The sequence below is a fragment of the Rhinatrema bivittatum genome, chromosome 2 (assembly GCF_901001135.1).
Source record: "Rhinatrema bivittatum chromosome 2, aRhiBiv1.1, whole genome shotgun sequence".
Lineage (NCBI taxonomy): Eukaryota > Metazoa > Chordata > Amphibia > Gymnophiona > Rhinatrematidae > Rhinatrema > Rhinatrema bivittatum.
In genome coordinates, this window is record NC_042616.1 from 459,620,839 (window position 1) to 459,642,741 (window position 21,903).

The following is a 21,903-nucleotide window of genomic DNA, read 5'->3' on the forward strand; positions in this document are numbered from 1 at the left end:
GAGGTTTACTATTTATGTAATTTATTTTCAGAAAGAGTACTTATTTTTTCCTTGTCATTTTTAACAATAAAAGTAATACTGTGCTTTTATTTTCTGCCATGAATTATAGTGAGCAGTGTGTCACATGTGAGCATTGTCCGTCAGGTGTGTCACAATGGGAAAAAGGTTGAGAACCACTGTTTTAAGGACAGAGCAGCTGAATGTATGGTTTGGGCATGTTGGTCTAGCTGAAGCCAGTGCAAGGGGTGGAAAGAAAGACCTGTTGGGAGGATCAAAACTCCCTCATTGGGGGTATAGGAGATCAGAAGTTCGGAAAGATTCAGGGGCCATTTGATTCATGTATTTGAAGACAAAGCAAAGTGTGTGTTCATTTTATCTTGCTCTCAACTGGGAGCCAGAACAGCTGATGCAAAATTGGTACAACATGATTGTTAGATTTGGCCTCTACCATAAGTCTAGCTGCTGTGGTCTGTAAATGTTGCACTAGAGTATTATGGTGGTTAATGCAATTGGTAATCAGTGATTGTATGAAAGTTGGGTCACATTTCTTGAAGCAGTTACGCAGCAGACAAGTTTTGCATAGCTGAATAAAGGAGCTGTTTACCACGGCTGAAATGTGGGTTTCATTGTAAGATACTGGTTGAGCATATACCTCTGAACTGTGTACAGAATCTTTAGGTTGTAAGGGAGTTCTTGACAAGAAGGGTAAAGTTAACCAGAGGAGTTTGGGCTTGGAAGGAGTTTACCTTGTGTTTTTGTTAAACCATAGGGTACTGCAGAGAGACAGTCATTGATATTAGTGATTGGGTGTAGTTTGTGCAGTTCCTGCTTTAATGCAAAATTGGATGTCATCGGCAAGTAGGTGAGATTTGATGTTGTAAGATTATGATTGAGTAGGTGTAGATATTCAAAGGATTGGTGAAAGCACTCTGTGGATATTTTGTTGGTCCATGAAATGGACTATAATCAGTTGGTTGGAAATGACTTGAACCATTCAAAAGCAGAGCCCTCATTATTAATGTCTTTCAAACATTGTAACTGGAGTAGGTTGTGACAATGTGAAATGCAGCAGAAAGGTCTAGTACCTACACTGTTTGTAACTTGCCTTTAGCTACAAATGAAAAAGTTGACTTAAACAAAAAATATATAGTAGGACTAGGAAGGAGTTACTAGCTTGATCAACATATAGACTGTATGGATTCCTTTCTGTGGCTTTTCCTGAAGTTGGATTGGTAAGGATGGAGGATGCTGGCCTCCTCTAGGAAGTCTAGGATTTGAAAGTAGACCACTTTTTCCATTAGCTTGGATAGGAAGGGAAGCTGCACACTGAGTGATAGTGAGAGACTATTCTGGGATCACTGCCTGGTTTCTCCAAAATGGATTTGATCACAGCCTTTTAAAGTAGCACAGATCAATAGGTTTGGGTTAGTACAGTGTATGTTGTGGTTAGCCATGGTGCTAGGCCTTGTCTGAAGTCACAGATGGATTTGAGAGGTATAGGGGTCTAAATGGCATGGGAACTGATTGATCCTCTGGGAGGACCTTCTCTGAGACTTTGGTTGAGATCCTTCTGATCTCAGACAGAATGCTATCTAGGGGAAGTTGAATATCTCTGGCTGAGGTTGGAACATCTGGGGTTCTTTTATTGTATAGGCTTGTGGGAAATTGGGGTGGTGGTGGTTGTGGACACTTTTTTTTTTGTTTTTGTTTTAATTCTTTCCCACTCTTTAAACACACCCAAATCTATAATGCATTAACAGGGTGCTCAGACTCATTTTTAAGACTTGGAAATTGGGGACAAGTGAGGCGATCAAATTTGCTGATGACACAAAATTATTCAAAGTTGTTAAATCACAAGAGGATTGTGAAAAATTGCAAGAGAACATTGCAATACTAGAAGACTGGACATGCAAATGACAAATTAAATTTAATGTGGGCAAGTGCAAAGTGATGCACTTGGGGAAGAGTAACCCAAATTATGGCTACACAGTGCAAGGTTCCATATTAGGAATCACTACTCAGGAAAAGGATCTAGGTGTTATCGCGGATAATATGTTGGAGGAAAAGCAGAGGTCTGCAGAGAAAATAAAAAGTGATTTGGTAGCCCCTTTGAGCTGCTTGAAATTCAAGAGTTACTTAGTTTGCTTATGCTTGGTACTGGTTCTTTGAGAATTTGACTGAACTCTAATTCTCTTTCCGACATTGACTTTGTGCAATAGCAGTTGAACTACTTTGTAATCTTTTCTCCACTTCATTTTATGCAGGCTTTACTGAGCAATGATAGTTATGCTAGACCCCATAACACATCTCTTTGAAATGAATTTGCCTAAAGCTAACCTTAACTTGTAGAATCCTGGAAAGGAAACTTCCTCAAAGACTAATGCTCTTACTCCAATGCCTTTCTAAGGCAACAGGGGATGTTAATGTTTTTTGCTATTATCATACTTCTTCCCTAGGACCTGAACTCATCAACTTTGATGCCCTGCTAATCGAGAAATGTGAATGCTTGGGGTACCTATATTTGGAAACAGTGCAGGCTGTGATAGTAAGGTGGCTTTTTTTTTTTTTTTTTTTTAAATAGCCGTTTAAAGATGTGTGAAATCAGACCAGGGTTGAAAAATGGCTAGAGGGGAGGGCTCATTTAACATGGCAGACAGAAAAGTGTCTCTTACTAAGAAAGTAGGGAGTAAGCGCAATAAATGTATTATGTGGTTAGCTGATGTGAGGAAGTGAAATAAACACTAATATGGCATAGAAGTAATTTGAGGAGAAATAATTTGCTACGAATAACAGAAAATAGCTATTTCTAATGCTTGTCACTTTTCAACTTGCAGATTTTGGATCCCTCTTTGATCTGGAACATGACTTGCCTGATGAACTAATCAATTCCAATGAATTTGGGCTAACTAATGGCGGTGATATAAACCAGCTGCACACCAGCTTGAGCATGGTCCAAGATGCTGCGTCCAAACACAAACAGCTATCTGAACTGCTCCGGCAAGGAAGCTCCTCCAACATTAGCATGGGGGTTGGTGGCCAACCCCCCCAGAACAGCCCTGGCATGGGACTCCTAAACAACATGATCAAAAGCCCAATGGCCCAACCAGGTTTGAATTCTCCCAGTATGGCCATGGGCGGCGGTGGTTCAAACCAAGGCCCCACGGCACAGTCTATGAATACCACGTCCACTGCAAGCATGATGTCCAGTCCAGTCAACCCCTCCAGCATGGGAATGTCAGCAGGCATGAATGCAACCATGAATCCAGGCATGATGGCTGCTGGGAATGGCCAGAGCATGATGCAGAGTCAGGTCTTGAATGGTTCAATTGGAGTTGGAAGGGGGCGGCCCAGTATGCCTTATCCCAACCCAGGAATGGGCGGTGCTGGTAACCTGCTGGCAGAGACACTACAGCAGGGCTCGCCTCAGATGGGAGGACAGGCAGGATTGCGTGGCCCGCAACCTACTGCCATGGGCAAGGTAAGCAAGCTAATTAACTTGTTTGTCACTTGCTTTGTAAACAAAATTGGAGCTTAGAATCTTTGAGGTCTCTATGTTGCATGTTATGTGATAGGTGATCATGATTCCTAGATTCCATTTTCAGTGCTGCTAAACCGTTTTTAAAAGTGGCACTTCAAGATAAGAAAAAGGAGGTTGCCATGTCTTAATTTCAAGTTCTAGCTGCTGTTTCTTAAAGAGAAATCTAATGTTAAACCTAGGAAATGAGCAGAGTAAACAAATGGAAATGTTTCATTCCTTTCCATTGCTTCTGTGACTCAATAAAAACAATACAAGAACTGATGCTGTGTAGAGTTTCTAATTGGTCACCTTGATTCTAGCTGCTTTGAGTTTTGTATTCGGTATACTGCTGAAGTAATTATACGTTTTCCAACTGTTGGCATTATGGCAAAAAAATCAACTGTAGAGCAACTATAGAGCAACTGAATATGTTTTTCTTACTAGAGTACCCATAATGATTTTCTAGAAAAATCAAGCTTTCATCTTTGCTCAGCTCTTGCTCAGATTGGTCCAGAATGGACACTTTATCAAAGTTTTTTCCAAGTTAAACTTAAGTGTTAGTGTACATAGGTATTCTTTTGTTGTAAACATAACTTTAGTAGATTTATTAGGTATCTTTCTAAATTGCCTATTACTGGACCATCATAAAAATTCTGAATGTTTGATTTCCTAGCATGTAGCCAGATGGACTCAGGACCAATGGCTATTGTGCTCTTCTGCTAGCAGATGGGAGACAGTCAGATTTCAAAACTGATGTCACTCTACATATACCCCTGCAGTAACCTCAGCTCTTCAGTATCTCTCCATCTCCTAGCAGATGCAGACACTATTCCACACACTAGAATAGTGTTAAGAATTATAGCAGAGAAGAAACAAAATTTACCTTAAGGAAGATCGAGCCCCGCTCTCCTGCGGTGATACCTAAGGGTCCCTCTCCCAGTCAAGAATTCCTGAGGTTGATCTCAGATATCCCTCAGAGGTGTGCCTTGGTCCGGTAGCCGGTTCCCGGCTTGGACTTAGCCCCCCAGTGTGGCTGAAAGACAGTGGGTGCAGAAATGAGCACGGTGGTGAAGGTAATTCCCTCTCCTCTTGCAGCTGGAGACCGTCCGTCACACGATCGGTAGGCGCTGAGACCAGGTAAGAAAAAAATCTTTAAATTCAGGTCTCCGTTCTCCACAGCTCGGATTGCTGTACCGCATCCTTCCCAGCGAGGTTAGAAGGGAGCACGGATCAGGTTGAGCAGCCTTGGTTAGGCTAGGCCCCGATCCGGTGCAAGGGTCCACACGTGGAGACCCCCTCGGTGGGCGCCATCTTACCTGCGGGGGTTGTCTGTGCTATCTTCTCGGCGGGGCAGGCCGGGTGGTCGATGCGCCTCGCGCGCGTGCACAACTGAGTGCACCCAGCGCGCACAACTGAGTGCACCCCGCGCACACACAGACAATGGCACTCTGGTGCCCAAGAAGGCCAGAAGGCACTCTTTGCACAGACTGCCACATAAAAGCTGCGCAGCCTGAATTGGAGTCCTGCCTGTGTCAACATTGCAAAGAAGCCCAGGGGAAACCAAAGCCTGGTCCCTTACTGTTGGGAGATGGTTCTGGAACTACTGATAGCTCCCTGGACCTATGCATCTCCGAGATGGCTTCCCCACAGGAGGGTACCTCTGGGGCTCCTACTCCGGCTGGGATTAACATGGACCCAGGGACCTTCTTCTGGTTGGAGTTTTTCAAGAGCTGCAAGCCTTCGTTCAGGCACAATCAGCCCCAGCTGCACACCAGTCTCAACCCCTGCCGGAAGCACGAGATACTCCCGGCCCTGCTCGGATGCCTCGAGACATGCCTCGCCTAACCAAGAACTTCCCTAACAGGGACCCAGACACCTCAGATGATGAGAGTGACTCCTTGAAGAAGGAGAAATCCCTCTAGGAATGGAGCCATACTGAACCATGCTTTGCTTCTTCCACAAGAGTGAATTGCCAGCCCTTGTTTCCCAGACTCTGAAGACGCTGTGTATTCCTGGCACGGACCCTATGGCGGAACCAAAGAAGAACCCATCTTGGTGTCCCTTCGTAAGGCCTCATGCTACTTTCCAGTGATGGGAAGCCATCCAGGAACTGATTGACCTGAAATGGGATGCCCCGGAGGCCAGTTTCAAAGGGGATCAGGCCTTTGAAGCCCTATACCCTCTAGAATCAGCGACCAAGGAACGCCTGCGTTTCCTGAACGTGGATGCTATGGTCTGTGCCGTCTCAAAGCGAGCAACCGTTTCTGTTGAGGTAGGGGGCTGCATTGAAGGACACTCAGGACAGACGATTGGAATCCATCCTTAAGCAGGCCTTCGCAACAGCAATGACACTGCAGATTGCTTCCTGCTGCGCACTGGTGGCACGTTCTGTTTGCTCCTCTCGAGGGAGGCAAATAACTCCAGAACGTATACCAGTGAGATGATGGAACCTGCAGCAGCCTTCCTCACGGACGCAAGCTCAGACCTGGTGCGCACCTCAGCCAGGGGTGTTGCCTCGGTAGTGGCAGTCAGAAGACAACTATGGCTACGGAATTGGTCTGCAGATGCGACATTTAAAGCAAATCTCACAAGAATGCCTTTTAAAGGATCTCTCTTGTTCAGAAACGAATTGGAGAAGTTAGCCAGCAAATGGGATGAATTCCCAGTGTCTTGGCTACCGGAAGATCTCAGCATCCTTCCCCCAGAAGAACCAAGGGAAGAGGATCGCAGCGCTTTAGACCCTCAGAACTCGCAGTTCCAGGCACCTCGTCCCTCCGGAAGGTCCCAGCCCTTTCGGAATAGACAGACCAAGAGGGGAGCAGGCCCGGGGGCAGGCTCCAGCTGTGCTCCACAATGAGAATTGGCCGACCCATCCACAGGAAGAGGATATAGGGGGTCGACTTGCCCTCTTCTACCAAAGATGGGTCGAGATAACGTCTGACAAATGGGTTCTAAACATCATTCGAGAAGGTTACTCTCTGGAGTTCTGCAGCATCCCTTGAGACAAATTTATGATGTTACCCTGCCACTCCCATTCCAAGAGACTGGCAGTAGAAACCACTCTGAGACTACTCAGTCTGAAGGCAATAACTCGGTTCCCACACCCCAACAAAATACGGGGCGCTATTCCATCTATTTTATCGTTCCCAAGAATGAAGGATCTTTCCGGCCTACCTTGGACCTCAACGTCAACAGTCATCTGCGGGTTCTACACTTTCACATGGAAACTCTTCACTCCGTAAAAATAGTAATACAACCGGGAGAGTTTCTTACCTTCCTCGACCTTTTCGAAGTCTACATTCACATCCCAGTCCATCAGGATCACCAGCGCTTCCTACGCTTTGCTATACTGGGTCGTCATTACCAGTTCCGATCAGTATCCTTTGGCCTAGCAACCGCCCCCAGAACCTTCACCAAAATCATGGAGGTCGTGGCGGCAACACTGAGGAAAGAAGGGATCTTGGTACACCCTTACCTGGATGATTGGCTAATCAGGGCAAACGGAAGAGAGCCGGCAGGTGACCAGCAGAGTCAAGATCCTACTGCAGGAACTTAGTTGGGTCGTGAACATGGGCAAGAGCAGTCTGCAGCCCTCTCAATTGCTAGAGTATCTGGGGGCCCGTTTCGACACCAAACAGAGCAAAGTCTTCCTTCCTCCCCCGAGGAGAAGGAAACTGGAATAATTACGATAGTCCCATACCTCGGGGTTTGCATTGGTCAATCTCCTCGGCCTCATGGCATCAACCCTGGAAGTCGTGCCTTGGGCAAGGGCCCATATGCGACCACTCCAGCGCTCCTTACTGTCATGATGGAACACGCTGTCCCAGGACTACTCAATTTGCCTCCAATTACCAGCAGAGGTTTGTTCTCAGCTTCAGTGGTGGCTACATGAAGACCACCTAAGCAGAGGAATAAGCCTATCCCCACCGAACTGGATCTTGCTCACCACTGATGCGAGCCTGCGAGGGTGGGGAGCCCACTGTCAGGAACTGACGGCCCAGGGACAATGGAATAAGTTAGAGGTGGAATGGATTATAAACCGCCTGGAAGCTCGAGCAATCAGACTAGCGTGCCTGCGATTCAGCCACAGACTCCGAGGCAAAGAGATTCGAGTAATGTCGGACGACGCGACAACTGTTGCTTACATCAACCGCCAGGGAGGAACCAAGAGCTAGCAGGTGTCTCTGGAGGTAGACCCTCTCATGACATGGGCGGCGATAAACCTACAAGGGATCTCTGCCTCCCACATCACAGGAAAAGACATCTCTGCAGACTTCCTCAGCAGAGAGGGAATGGACGCTGTCGACCACAGCCTCCCAACTGATAGTAAATCGCTGGAGCCTCCCAGCCATGGACCTACTGGCCCACCCATCTGTGCCCATGTCACCAGGTTCTTCAGCCGCAGATGAGAGCTGCAATCCCAAGGAATCGATGCTCTCGCCCAGACTTGGCCAGAGGAAGACTTACTGTACGTCTTCTCCCCATGGCCACTACTGGGCAGGGTCATCCGCAAAATAGAACATCACAGGGGACTAGTTCTAGTAGCAGCCCCGGATTGGCAAAGACGACCATGGTACGCAGACATGCAAAGACTTCTTGCAGGGAACCCTCTGTGCCTACCTCTACACAGGGACCTTCTCCGGCAGGGCCCTATTCTCCACAAAGATCCGTTTCAATTCTCTCTTATGTTCTGGCCCTTGAGAGGACTCGCCTGAAGAAGCGCGGTTACTCAAAGGCCGTGATTGACACCCTTCTCCGAGCACGCAAGTTCTCCACATCCCTGACATATACGGATCTGAAGAGTATTCAAAGCCTGGTGTAAGGACCACTGAATCCTCCTGTGGACAGCCAAGATTCCCATGATTCTGGAGTTTCCTACAGGACGATATGAAGAAGGGGTTGTCACTCAACTCCCTCAAGGTCCAAGTAGCCGCTCTGGCTTGCTTCAGAGCAGAAGTGGACGTATCCAGCTATCAAACCATCCGGACTTGTCCTGCTTACTGAAAGGGGTTAAACGACCACCCCTAAAGTGGCCGGTGCCTCTCTGAAATCTCAATCTAGTATTAGACTTCCTAGCTGGGGCTTCCTTCAGACCAACACGCCGTCTGTCCCTACGCCTCTTAACATTAAAACAGCATTCCTGGTGGCAATATGTTCAGCTCATCGCATCTCGAAACTACAGGCTCTATTCTGTCGGGAACCGTTCCTTAGGTTCACACCTGGAACCATACAACTGTGCACTGTCCCCTCCTTCCTTCCGAAAGTGGTTTCCGAGTTTCACTTTAACCAAACCATCTTGCTACCAGCTCCAGATGAACATAAGGACTCTGAATGTTGGCAGACTCCTGGTGCGATATCTGGAAAGATCTGAAGCGGTGCGCAAAATGGATCGCTTGTTCGTTATTCACAGTGGGAAGAAACAAGGAGAAGCGGCCTTGCGGGCGACCATAGCTCGCTGGATCAAAGAAGTAATCAAGGCAGCCTACATAGAGGCAGGAAAGCCCTTACCTCTACAGGTTAAGGCTCATTCTACGAGGGCCCAGGCAGTCTCCTGGGCAGAAACCAAGCTGCTGTCGCCCGCCGAGATCTGTCGGGCGGCGACTTGGTCATCCATGCACACCTTTTCCAGTTTCTACCACCTGGATGTTCAGGCCCGGGAAAACGCAGCCTTCGCAAGGGCAGTATTAAGTGGACCACGGGCAGCCTCCCACCCTGTCCGGGAGTAGCTTTTGTACATCCCATTGGTCCTGAGTCCATCTGGCTACACGCTAGGAAATGGAGAAATTACTTACCTGATAATTTCATTTTCCTTAGTGTAGACAAATGGACTCAGCATCCCGCCCACGGCTGCCCCGAAAAAGGAGAACCTCGGATAACAAACCTTGAGACTAAGCAAATACGGGTAAGCCGCTACCTACCCCTAGTTCGACACCCAAGTTTGTCCGGTGTCAGCATTAATTGGTTGAGTGCACTGGCGGTCTCCAGTTTGGAAATTGGTTGAACCAGTTCAAGTTTTACTCAAGTTTAATCGTTATTTAAGCAAAGATATATCCACAATGGCTTTTCGAAGAGAATACTGAAAAGCTGAGGTTACTGCAGGGGCATATCTACAGTGATGTCAGCTTTGAAATCTGACTTGTGCTCTTCTGCTAGCAGATGGGAGACTAATACCCATTGGTCCTGAGTCCATCTGTCTACACTAAGGAAAATTAAGTTATCAGGTAAGTAATTTCTTCATTATTATTATGAGCTTTTGAGCTCCTACAAGTTCTTCTTTAGTAGTCACCTGAAGAAATGACCTAGGTGTAGGGTGACTATATACTGCAATTTCATGTGCAGAGGGACACTCACGATTTGCGACCTTGGTATTCTTAAGGATTGCCATGGTGTATTTCAAAGACTGTATAACATTTTTAAATGTCTTATTTTGGTGCAAGACTTATTGTATAATAGTTGAGCTACAGGATTTTAGAAGGCTTAATTAACTTTGCCTAAATTATAAAATCCATGAAACCTTGTTTTCCAGATAGACATTGGGGTACCTAATTATGTGTCCAATGTAATAACGTGCACTTGACAGAGCACACAGTTTTACCTGCAACTGTGCACGTTTTTTTGTTTTCAGACTTTACTCTTGATGTAGCAAGGTGTTTTGCGCCCAAAAAGTGTGTAAAGCTGCACATACTAGTTAGAACCCTTGCATGCAAATCTCATGCTATTGAAGGTATTAGCTATTACATACCCCCATGCTCACCCCGCCTCCCCCCGGCTCTCCCTAATGCAGAGATTTTCTTAACCCTCAAAATTTAACTCCTGGTCAGAGGTGGAGTAAAGTTTAAGGGGCCAGTGTTTGTGATGTAGAGTCCTGTACTTGGGATTTCTCACAGAAAATTTGTTCCCAGATCATGTTTCCTGTGCTTAAAATGAATTGGGCTCGCAATGTTTTCTGTGTACAAAAGTTTGTGTATAAATCCATATTTTAAGTACCGAAAATATGATTTATATGCATAAATCATGTTATGTGCGCTGAGCATTTAATGCACATTTTTGGATTAGTGCATTTTTTTTCTTTTAATTTCTGCATTTGGAGTTAAATCTTTCTGTAGGGTAAGTAAAGAAAATGTGTGATAAAGTTAAGCACATTTTTAACTCACATCTTAGTACATTAGCCTCTAAACTTGTAGTTAAAGCTGAATTTAGTCAAACTGCTGTGCAGTGAGAATCTTTGGATATTCCTCGCCAATAAAAGGTATCTGAACATGTTAAGGTTCCAGTTTACTCAATGAATGAGTCCAGCTCTGCAGTGCTCGATGATGCTAAAACTCTATTTCAGTTTGTGTATTGTGGGTAGCAAACTATTGTAGGAGGCAAAATGTTTCAGGAATAAATGTAAGCACTTTTCAGTGCCAAATCTGATAGACTAGAAACGCTTTTGGTGACTCATAACTGCTTCTAAAAATGAGCAGAGCTGGATTTCAGCCGCCGGAAGCAGGTCAGATGGGGCCAGTATTTGCGTTTTCTTTTTTTCTTTGGGTTTCATTTTATTTCTCTTGTTGACAAGCAACATTAAATCAGCCATAACCAGTGGGCGACGACATCAGACAGCACTGATACAGACCCAGCTCTCTGGCGCTCAGAAGTGTTTCTGAGCATGTGTGGGAATTTCCTTGCACAGCTGCTGCCTTGTGATCTGTCTTCATCACTATTGTATGGCTTCATTCTTTCTCTAGATTTTTCATGTTTTTGTTAGTGTTTGAAAAATTGCAATTTGTGTGCTGCTACCTCAGTAGCCCCTCAAAAAGGACTTTTAAATTCTACCTCCAAAAAAAAAAAAAAAGAAGAAATTGAGTGGAAAAGAAGTCTAAATCCAAGAAGACCCTTGTCAAGGGGGTCAAGGCCTGCATGTGTGGGTGCCACATGTTCATCATGGACACTCACGCCATTTGCAAACTCTGCTTGGCCTGGACACAGCTAGTTGGGGCAGAATGTCCCTGCAGGTGATTTAGTTCTATGGAAGATGGAGGAAATACCAGAAGCCTTGGCACAACAGTGGGCAGTACAGCCCCTCTTATCGCCCAGAGTGAGGCTTCTTTGTGTTCCTGGCACCACAAGAAGCACATTAGGAGTCTGTTCCTCATCCCACAGGTATGTTGGGAAAGCTTTCTCCCACCTCCCCCCCCCCCAACCAGTTGGTGCCATCTCAGGGATCCGCCATGGTTAAGGTTCAAGCTCGGTGCAGAAGCCTAAGGTTCAGGAAGGAGGTGTCAAGGAGAATATCTAAATTGCATGAGGGATCCCCTCCAGGGCCAACTTCCTTAGTGCTGAAGAAAATGGTGCTGTTGGCACAGTGCTCTGCTAGACTCAGCCGAGAAGGATGCCTTTGATCTCATTAGTAAGGAGTTCTTTGGCATAGACGGAGGCTTCCTCCATGGTGCAGAGAAGCTCCATAGTGCTAGATAGTTTGTGTACCTAAATGTTCTGGCTTTTTTGGTGGGGGGTGGGGCAACCTGAAAAGAAAGAACGGGCACTAGGTGGGAACACAGTTGGGTTCTATACCTCAAGCAAGTTCCGAAGGACAGCTTGGCCAAACCTATTGTCACATGGGCCATCCCTATCCAGACAGTAATGTGATGTGAATGAGTGGATGAAACTCCACAACTCACCCTTGTATATTAGGGTTTGCTTGCAAGTGGGCCTCCAACGCCATCATGGCTCAAATAGAATGACCCTTGACATGGCCCCCAAGATGCAGCCCTGCCTGGGCATAACAGAAGGAAATGCAGTCTACTAGCCAATTCAAGAGTGACTGGCAACGGCAATACCCAACCTGTTCTGATCAAAAGAAATACAAAGTTGGGTGAACTGTCTATGGGCTTCTATCGACTCCTGATAGAAGGCTAAGGCTCTTTTACAGTCCAAAATGTGCAGGGCTTGTTCACCTTGGTGCGAATAGGGTCTAGGAAAAAAATGTTGGCAGGCGAAGGACTGGTTAAGATGGAACTTAATTTGGTGTTTTGTTGGTCCCCTTTTATGTTGGGGGGAGGGGGGGGCGGGCAACCTCTTTAGCTAGGGATTCAGCCATGTGTGAGGACTGTCATCCTAGTTGTCAGAGAGAGGATACGTACCTGTAATAGGTGTTCTCCAAGGATAGCAGGATGTTTGTCCTCATGGAAACCCCACCCCACCCCCGCCACCCTGCGGAATTGGGTTCCCACTAAGTGTGTTCTCATTTTTATTTCTCTTCTGTGATAAGACTGAGGGGATCCCACTTGGATGCGGGGTATACTGCTTATGTGATCCTGCTCAGTGAGGCTCAGTTAAAGGTCTGGAAACTGATGTCACCCACTTGTGAGGACTGACATCCTGCTGTCTTCGGAGATCACCTGTTACAGGTAAGCAATTTAGCTTTATTGTTGGCTTCTGGAGAAGATGGTGAGTTTGTTGGCCATTAACCTAAAGAAGATCCAAGAACAATTGTTTCTAGTTGCTGCAGTTCAACCAGCCCCCATTGGAAAATGCTTCTGTTCCAATCTACAGCCTGTTATAGGACCTCCAGCTGAGGATGTGGCAGCTCCCACCCCAATCTTGGTTGCTTGTGGTGTGCAAGACTGATTTGAAGTAGAGTCCACTTATCAGAGATTTGGTGTAGTCTAGCTTCTGCATCACACAATGTTGGTAGTGTTGGCTTTGAAAAATATAAAATGCTTTAGGGAGCATTCTAACATGCTTCTTGAGAATGGCCAGAAAGCCCATCGATTCTTTTGGGAGCATGATCTTTCAGGGGTCAGTGCTCAGTGCTAGGTTTGTGGCCCACCAGTTTTTCATGGTGCAGTACTTGCACTAATGTGTGCAGAAGCTTAAACCTCTGGCGGACTTGGGACATTCTTGTCAAGCTGAGTTCCAGTGTAATTTGGCAGATTTGGAGTGTAGTAAACTGATCCATTGAGCTGTTGATACCATGGCCAGTATTTAAGCAGTGCTCATTGGAGCCAGGAGGCTTGCTTGGTTCTGGAAAAATGTTTGTTTGCCTGGCATATGTCTTCTGAAAAGCGGAGTTGGGCAGTGTACAGGAGATAGTATTGGTCAAGAAGCATCAGTTCACTCTGCAGTCCTGGAAGACCAGCCCACCACATCAGGCATTTAGACTTCTCGTATAAGTGGGCTTTTTTTTTTTTAAATTAAAGACCACCATTCCGCTCTTTCCAGAGGCAATGAGTTCCTCCTCTTCATCCTTAGCAACTCTTTTCTGTTTGGTAGAGGGAAAGGTGACATCCTTAGGCTCAACAACAACTTCAGATTAAGCTTGGGGCATGTTTGATGCCCACTTCCTCTAGTGGGTGGAAATGTCCAGTCCTAGCCAGGATGGGGCTGCATCACAAAGGACAAGTGGGTACAGAGAATTGAAGTTTTGCTACTGCTTGCACTTTTTGTGCTGTCCCCTGAATTGCGGACATTGGAATCCTGATTTGACCCTACCAGTCAGCTCAGCTATAGCTGTGGATAGCATCTCTTCTACAGCTGTAGGTCATAGTTGGTCCATCCTTGATAGTGTGGTATGGAATTCTAGTCATAGAGGCACAGCTATGGAAATTGAATTTGTTCTCTTAGCTGGATGATTAGTTAGTGTAAGGTCCTGCTGCATGATGGTTCAGGTTCTTTAGCCCTGAGATTTAATTTTCCAAAATCCAATTTGATCCCATCCCAGAGGAGCCAGTTTCAGGAGAAAGCCTTTCTGCCAATCGAGAGAGTGGGGACCTTAGTGGGCCTTACAAGATCTCTTCTGCAGTGGGACCATATGAAACAAGGTTGATCCCTGTTCTGAGTTGCATGGCAGTTCATGTAGTTCCTCTTGTTTGCCTTCATAAGAACATAAGAATTGCCATACTGGGTCAGACTGATGGTCAATCAAGCCTGGTGGTATTTCCAGTAGTGGCAATCCAGGTCACACATACCTGGCAAGATCCCAACAGTAAATAGATCCCATGCTGCTATTGCACAGTGATAATTAGTGGCTATTCCCCAAGTATACTTGGTTAATAACAGTTAATGGAGTTCTCCTCTAGGAACTCATCCAAATTTTTTTTAAACCAAGCTACGCTAATTGCCTTAACCACATCCATTGGCAATGAATTCCAGAGCTTAATTGTATCTTCATTGCACTCAAGGATTAGTGGGATCAAATGTTCCATCCGCTGTCTCATCAGCAATCCTTGTCTCATGTGTTATGTGCATCTCTGCAGTAGTGGATGAACCCAAAGTTTCTTGTCCTAGAATTCCTGAGAATTCCAACATATCAAGAATACGGTCTACCAATGCTTCCACCAGAGATTGTGAAACTTGGAGTGTGTTCCAAAGCAGAAAGTCATCTTCAGATTAACCTTCTGGAGCTATGAGACATCCGATATGTGCTGAGCTTTCTTCTACCTGCTCTCTGACAAGAGAATCTTGATCCAGGCAGACAGTCTAGTAGCCATGTTTTATATAAACAAGCAAGGGAGCTACGGGCTTGTATGCTCTTTGCACAAAGGTTCTAATGATCTGGTTCTCACAACAGTTAAATGCCTTCCAGGATCCACAGCTAGTAGAAAGAAATGCAAACCAGATAGTCCAAGTCATTGAAAAAGAAAGTAGGAACTTTGAAGTACAAAAAGATTTCCAAAATCTAGGAAAGGTAAGACACACTACAAAGACTGTTGCCTTTTAGGAAGTACTACCTGTTCATGGAAATGGAAATGAGAAGCTATGCCATATAGATAATTTCAATTCCTGGCTCAAAACATGGTGTACAGAAAGTGATTTTGGATACACTGGAGGCTGGGGTCGTGTATGGAACAGTAAAAGGCTTTATGGAAAGGATGGCCTACATTTGTCTGTAGCAGGAAGGAGGATGCTAAGTAAGAAATTCAGATCATATATTAGGCATTTAAACTAAAGAATGGGGGTGGCAGGAGATGGCCAGTAAAATTGACGTCACCCCTAAGCAATATAGGAAGAAGGAGGAGAAAATAATCAACTTAAAGCAGAATAGGTGATTAGGAAGTGCAACAAATTAAGAGAAAAATTGGAAAACTATGACTACAAATGCATGCAGTTTGGGCAGTAAAATCCCAGACCTGCAGGCCCTAATGGTGGAGGTGGACTTGGACATTGTTGCGGTCACAAGGACATGGTTCACAGATTCTTATGATTGGGATACAGCCATATCTGGCTATAACTTATTAAGGAAGGACAGAAAAGGGGGAGGAGTAGCTCTTTATATCAAAAACAATATCCAAGCAAATGAACTGCAAAGATTGTGGGGTAGCGAAGAAGTGTTATGAGCTGACTAAAAAAAAAAAATGTTGGTGCATCCATTTTTACTGGAGTGGTTTACAGGCCTCCGACTCAAACGGAAGAACTAGACAGATCTGGTCTAAGAAATCCAGAAGGTGGAAAAGAAGGGAGAAGCGTTGATTGATGGAGATTTTAATCTGCCGGACATAGACTGGAGAATTCTTTCTGCAGAATCTACCAGAAATAGAGAGATAGTAGATGCCCTGCAAGGAGCTCTGTTCAAACAAATGTTAATGGAACCCATGAGGAAGGATATGATACTATCTTAATGCTCACTAACAGAGATAATGTCTCTAATGTCCGGGTGGCTGCCCTCCTCAGCACTAATGATCATCAAACAGTATGGTTTGATATCGCGAATAGGATACAGAGAAGTCACACGAAGACCTGGGTTTTGAATTTCAAAAATATGTTGAAAAGGGGATGTATTTGGAGGTAGAACTAGAAGACTGGGAGAAAATGAGAGAGGTGGATCAGTGGGCCAAACTAAAAGGAGCAATTACAAAGGCAACAAATCTATATGTTACAAAAGTAAACAAAAGTAAGAGAAATAAGAAACCGATCTGGTTCTCAAGAGGTGGCTGATAAAAGCTAAAAGAGCAGCGTTCAAGAAATATAAAGGATCCCAAAATGAACACAGGGAAGAGTATCTGGTGAAACTGAGGGAGTCAAAGAAGTCAAAGCTAAAAGGCAAAAGAAAGGATTGCCAAAGAGGTAGAGAGGTGACAAAATATTTTTCAGATATATCAGAGGTCTGAAGTGGTATAGTGAAATTAAGGTGACAATGATAAATTTGTGGACAGAAATGAAGAAATGGCAGAAATATTAAACAAATGCTTCAGTTTGGGGTTCACCAAAGAATACCCTGGAGAAGGACCGTTGCTAGTTAACAAGACTGTGGATGGGGGCGGAGTAGACACAATTCTGTTTACAGAAGAGCTAGGAAAACTGAAAGTGGGCAAGGCCGTGGAGCTGGATGAGGTACATCTCAGGATATTGAGGGAGCTCAGAGATGTGCTGGCGGGTCTGCTGAAGGACCTATTCAATAGATCCCTGGAAATGGGAGTGGTGCCACAAGATTGGAAAAGAGCGGTGGTGGTCCCGCTTCACAAGAGTGGGAACAGAGAGGAGGCTGGAAACTACAGGCCGGTTAGTTTCACCTCAGTGGTGGGAAAATTAATGGAGACTCTGCTGAAGGAAAGGATAGTGACTTTTGTACAACCCAGTGGGTTGCTCAATCCGAGGCAGCATGGATTCACCAGGGGAAAGTCCTGTCAGACAAATCTGATTTTTTTGATTGGGTGACTAGAGAATTGGATCAGGGAAGAGCACTCAATTTGATTTACTTGGATTTTAGTAAAGCTTTTGATACGGTCCCACATAGACTAGTGAACAAAATGAGAAGCTTGGGAGTGGGTGCAAAGGTAGTAGCATGGATTGCAAATTGGTTGACTGACAGGAGACAGCATGTAATGGTAAATGGAAACTTTTGTGAAGAAAGAACGGTGTTGAGTGGAGTGCTACAGGGATCGGTTTTGGGATGGTTCTGTTCAATATCTTTGTGAGTGACCTAGTGGAAGGGATAGAAGGTAAAGTTTGTCTATTTGTGGATGATAATAAAATCTGTAATAGAGTGGACACGTCTGAAGGAGTAGAGAATGAAAAGTGATTTAAAAAAACTTGGAGTGGTTGAAGATTTGGTAGCTGGGATTCAGTGCCAAGAATTGCAGTCATGCATCTAGGGTGTGACAATCCAAAAGAGCTTTATGTGAAAGACCAATGAGCATGGACTGGGAGAAGGACCTTGGTGTGATAGTGTTTGATGATCTGAAGATGGTGAAGCAGTGTGACAAAGTGATAGCTAAATCCAGAAGAATGCTGGGCTGCATAGAGAGAGGAATAACCAAAGTAAATATCAAAACAGATGTACTCATGATCATTGAAAGACGTTCTCTCTCAAGTCTTCTTTTTAATGTCCCCACGCTGCACAAATAGCTCACTCGATACGACGGTCCCCTTCGTAGCACAAGTAACTTCACTTGCTACCACATTCCCCAATAGCTGTTACGTTTTCACTCAAGGTTCCTACACTGCACAAGTAACTTCACTTGATACGGTCATAGCTCTACTGTTACTCATGTCTTCACTCTACATCCCTATGCTGCACAAGTAACCACTCAATACAGTCATAGCTTAGCAGTACAAGTAACTTCACGCGATACTGCTGCACAATCCTGCGTACATCACTCGATACCAATAATTTTGCTCAAAACCCCAACTCATTAACTCACCTATTTTTTCAGACAGTTTAATGGCCTATTAATACTGCTTGTTTCCTTTCTTCTCTCAGCCATCCTCTGCTACCAGAATGTTAATTCAGTTTTTCTTAATTACAACTCTTGGTGAGGCCTCACCTGGAGTACTATGTTCAGTACTGGCGCCTGTATCTCAAAAGGGATAAAGTCAGGATAGAGGCAGTCCAAAGAAGAGTGACCGAAATGGTGAGGCGCGGTCAGCATTGGAAGACTTAGGAGAGATGAAGGATCTGAATATGTACACTTTGGAAGAAAAAAGGTTCAGGAGGGATATGATACAGATCTTCAGATATCTGAAAGGTTTAATCATGCACAATCACCAAACCTTTTCCGTTGGAAGAAATCAATAGAACTAGGGGTCATGAAATGAAACTCCAGGGAGGTTGACTCAGAACAAGTGTCAGGAAATATTTCTTCATGGAGAGGGTGGTGAATGCCTGGATTGCCCTTCCTGAAGAGGTGGCAAAGACAAAAATAGTCAAGGAATTCAAAGGGGCATGGGATAAACACTGTGGATCCCTAAAGACTAGAGGTTAGAAATAAAGAAAAGTGTGCATGGAGGTAACTTGGGGTAACTTGCTGGTGTGGCAGTTGCTACCCATACCAAATAACAAGGTTTAATGCAACCAAATAAGGTTTAATGCAACTCCATTACTTGCTCTCTGTTTCAGCTGCATTCAGTGAAAAATGAGGAATTGGATTCAGACAGAACCAACATGTGCCCCAACTATTACGGTTTGGGGAACAAATAAACATGGGGACAACTAACTGTTGTGACGCTAACTACCCTTAATCACTAAACCTGATACTTTTGATGCAACTCCAGCATTGCTCTCATCTTTCATGGCAATGGTTAAGGGAAATTGGATTCAAATAGCATCCGAGGGCCCTGACTTTTATGGTCTGGAAAACTGATATGCATGGGGGGTAACCTGCATAGTGCAGCAGATATTAGCACAAGTTTGGGCAGACTGGGTGGATCATTTGGTCCTTTCTTGCTGCTGTTTCTGTTTCTCATCAAGGGCATTTAGTGGGTCTTGTTCATGCTGCTAGGGATCATACACTACATATATGCTGACGACATTCAGCTAATTCTACCAGTAGAGGAAACAATTGAAAAAACACTAAACTTAGCAATGTTGTACCTAGATATAATTAAACTACTACTAAGCCAAATGGAACTGGTAATTAATATTGAAAAAACAGAATTCATACACCTTGAAAGAAAAACCACTGCATTAATACAGAATCCCATCAAACTTAAAATGATCAGATAGTGGAACTAACTGAAAAAGCCAGAAACCTTGGTGTAATAATTGACAATGAACTCAATCTTAAGCAACACATATCAGTGAAAGTTAGGGAAGGCTACGCCAAACTAATGGTCCTTAGAAGGCTAAAACCCCTATTAACCCAAGCACACTTTCAAACTGTTCTTCAAGCACTTATATTCGCTAGCACAGACTATTGTAACACACTTTTGCTAGGATTAACATATACAACACTAAGACCACTACAAATCTTACAGAACTCTGCAGCCAGAATACTAACAGGAAAAAGCAGAAGGGATCACATCACTCAAACACTCGCCGAATTACACTGGCTGCCAATTGAACAAAGAGTGCAATTTAAAACACTATGCACAATTCACAAACTAATCTATGAGGAAAATACTGACTGACTAAACACTGCACTACAACTACATGACCCCCAGAGAAATCTAAGATCAGCCAATAAAGCTCTACTAACCATACCCTCTGTAAAGACAGCAAAACTGACGCAGGTAAGAGAGAGCACTATCCCTAGCCGGTCCAATATTATGGAACACAATGCCACTCGAAATAAGATTAATGAAAGATTTAAAACTCTTCAAAAAAAAGTTTAAAAACATGGCTCTTCAAAAAAGCTTTTCACAGTGAGACTGGGGAATAAGAAATACTAACGGACAAGAAAAAGAACTCAGACACACAGTTAAAAGTTAAATAGCAGTTATCCCTCCTTTATTAGTTTTTCTCATACCTAAAGATTAATATACGAGAGTACAGTATATCTCATATATGGATATTCTATTAGTCATATAAATGGAATTTCCAATCCACGATCCAGATAGCATATATTATTTGAATCATGTAACCGAAAATTTATTGGCACCTACTAGCTAATTTATAATCCAAACCAGACTTATTTATGTGCCTATCTGTAAACCGTTGTGATGGTATACCACTAAACGACGGTATAGAAAATTTTTTAAATAAATAAGTTCTCCAAGCTTCCATGGCTTGGAGGTTCTACTGGCAGCCATGTTTTCAACATGACACAGCGATTCTACTCCCTTATAAGCCAGTTTCCTGGTGAGTTCTGTACCTCAGCTTGGAGTCTCTTACATTTATTTAATTTAAAATTATTAATGAATCGCTCTTTCCAGATTAATAATTGCTCAAAGTGATGTACAACCAATACAAAATACAATACACATCAAATAAACATACGACTTAAAACAACCTTTAAAAACAACATAACATAAAATGGTATTATATTTATTTATATAAAATGTATTTATGCATGGCCCTTTCCATATTTAAAAATATTGCTCAGAGCGATTTATAGAAATAACATCTGCTTGTGCCTACTCCCAGATCCATCCCCAAGCTCAATAAACTACCTCCATTCTGATTCTTGCCTTAGACCTTAGCCATAACTATTGTTTGGCTTTCTGTTCCTTATGTGACTTCTGTTTTTGAATGATGGTCTTGTCCTTGTGTTCTATTTTATGGTGCACTCCTGTGTTCTGCCTTGTTTGCTTGTGGGTACCCTTCTATTCTCCTCTTGTTTCTTCAGGCCTGTCCTGCTGTAGTGGGTGCCCTCCTATTCTCTGTCCCTAAGGGTACCTCCACTTAAGTCCTGCCGGCCATCAGAACCCAAAGGCTCAACCTGAGGGGAAGGTTGCTGGTACAGGTGTAGATTTTATCTTGCCTGCACAGCCTGATCCTGCACACCTGTTCCTCCCTGAGTCCTGGGGGGGTTATCCTTATGCTGGCACCCTTGCCTTGATGACATAGAACCATAATATGCTCCTGGCTCAACTTATGAGACCTCCTTTCTAACCTCTCAATTAGTACCTATAGTTTTTTGTTTTTTTTTACCTGGAAGGTTTTGTTTCTTGTGGCCATCACCTCTGTACATAGTGAGCGAATTACAGGCCCTGGTTTTATTTGCCAAACAGATTTTTCACAACAGAATTATTCTCTCTACTCACCATAAATTTCTTTTGAAAGTAGTATCTATCTTTCACATCAAACTGTTGCCTGTGTTCATTTCAAAGCCATATACACAAAGGGAAACACTTTGGGAAAGCTCTAGCACAGTGGTTCTCAACCTTTTTTCTGTCGGGACACACCTGACAGATGGTTCTCACATGCGTGACACACTGACCCATGATCGTCACAGGGCTAGATGTAAATGTACAGTTTGCATCCACGGGAACCCCCCTGATCCACAATAATGGATGTAAAGCAGAATTATGACATTCCCCGTTACTCACTCTACAAAAAAGATATTCTGGTTCTGGTGTCATCTCAGTAACAGCAACTCAAACTCCTTCTACTTTCAGGCTCAATAGCCCTACTTATGAAAAGACAGCAGTTTACCACCAATGCATGTCCTCTTGAGAAAACGCAACAAATAAGACTGATAAAACACTTACATGCTAGTAAAATATCTCTGTAACAGACACAGAAC

The 21,903-nt window shown here is 44.1% G+C and overlaps 1 protein-coding gene across 4 annotated transcripts in view; it reads left to right on the forward strand.

Moving 5' to 3' along the window:
* Window positions 1-21,903, forward strand: part of EP300 (E1A binding protein p300) — a 466,384-nt gene that overhangs the window by 56,119 nt on the left and 388,362 nt on the right. For all 4 annotated transcript variants that reach the window (XM_029590455.1, XM_029590457.1, XM_029590456.1 and 1 more), the window contains exon 2: window positions 2,835-3,478. In XM_029590455.1, coding sequence (XP_029446315.1) covers window positions 2,835-3,478 — 644 coding nt within the window. The remainder of the gene's footprint in view (window positions 1-2,834; window positions 3,479-21,903) is intronic.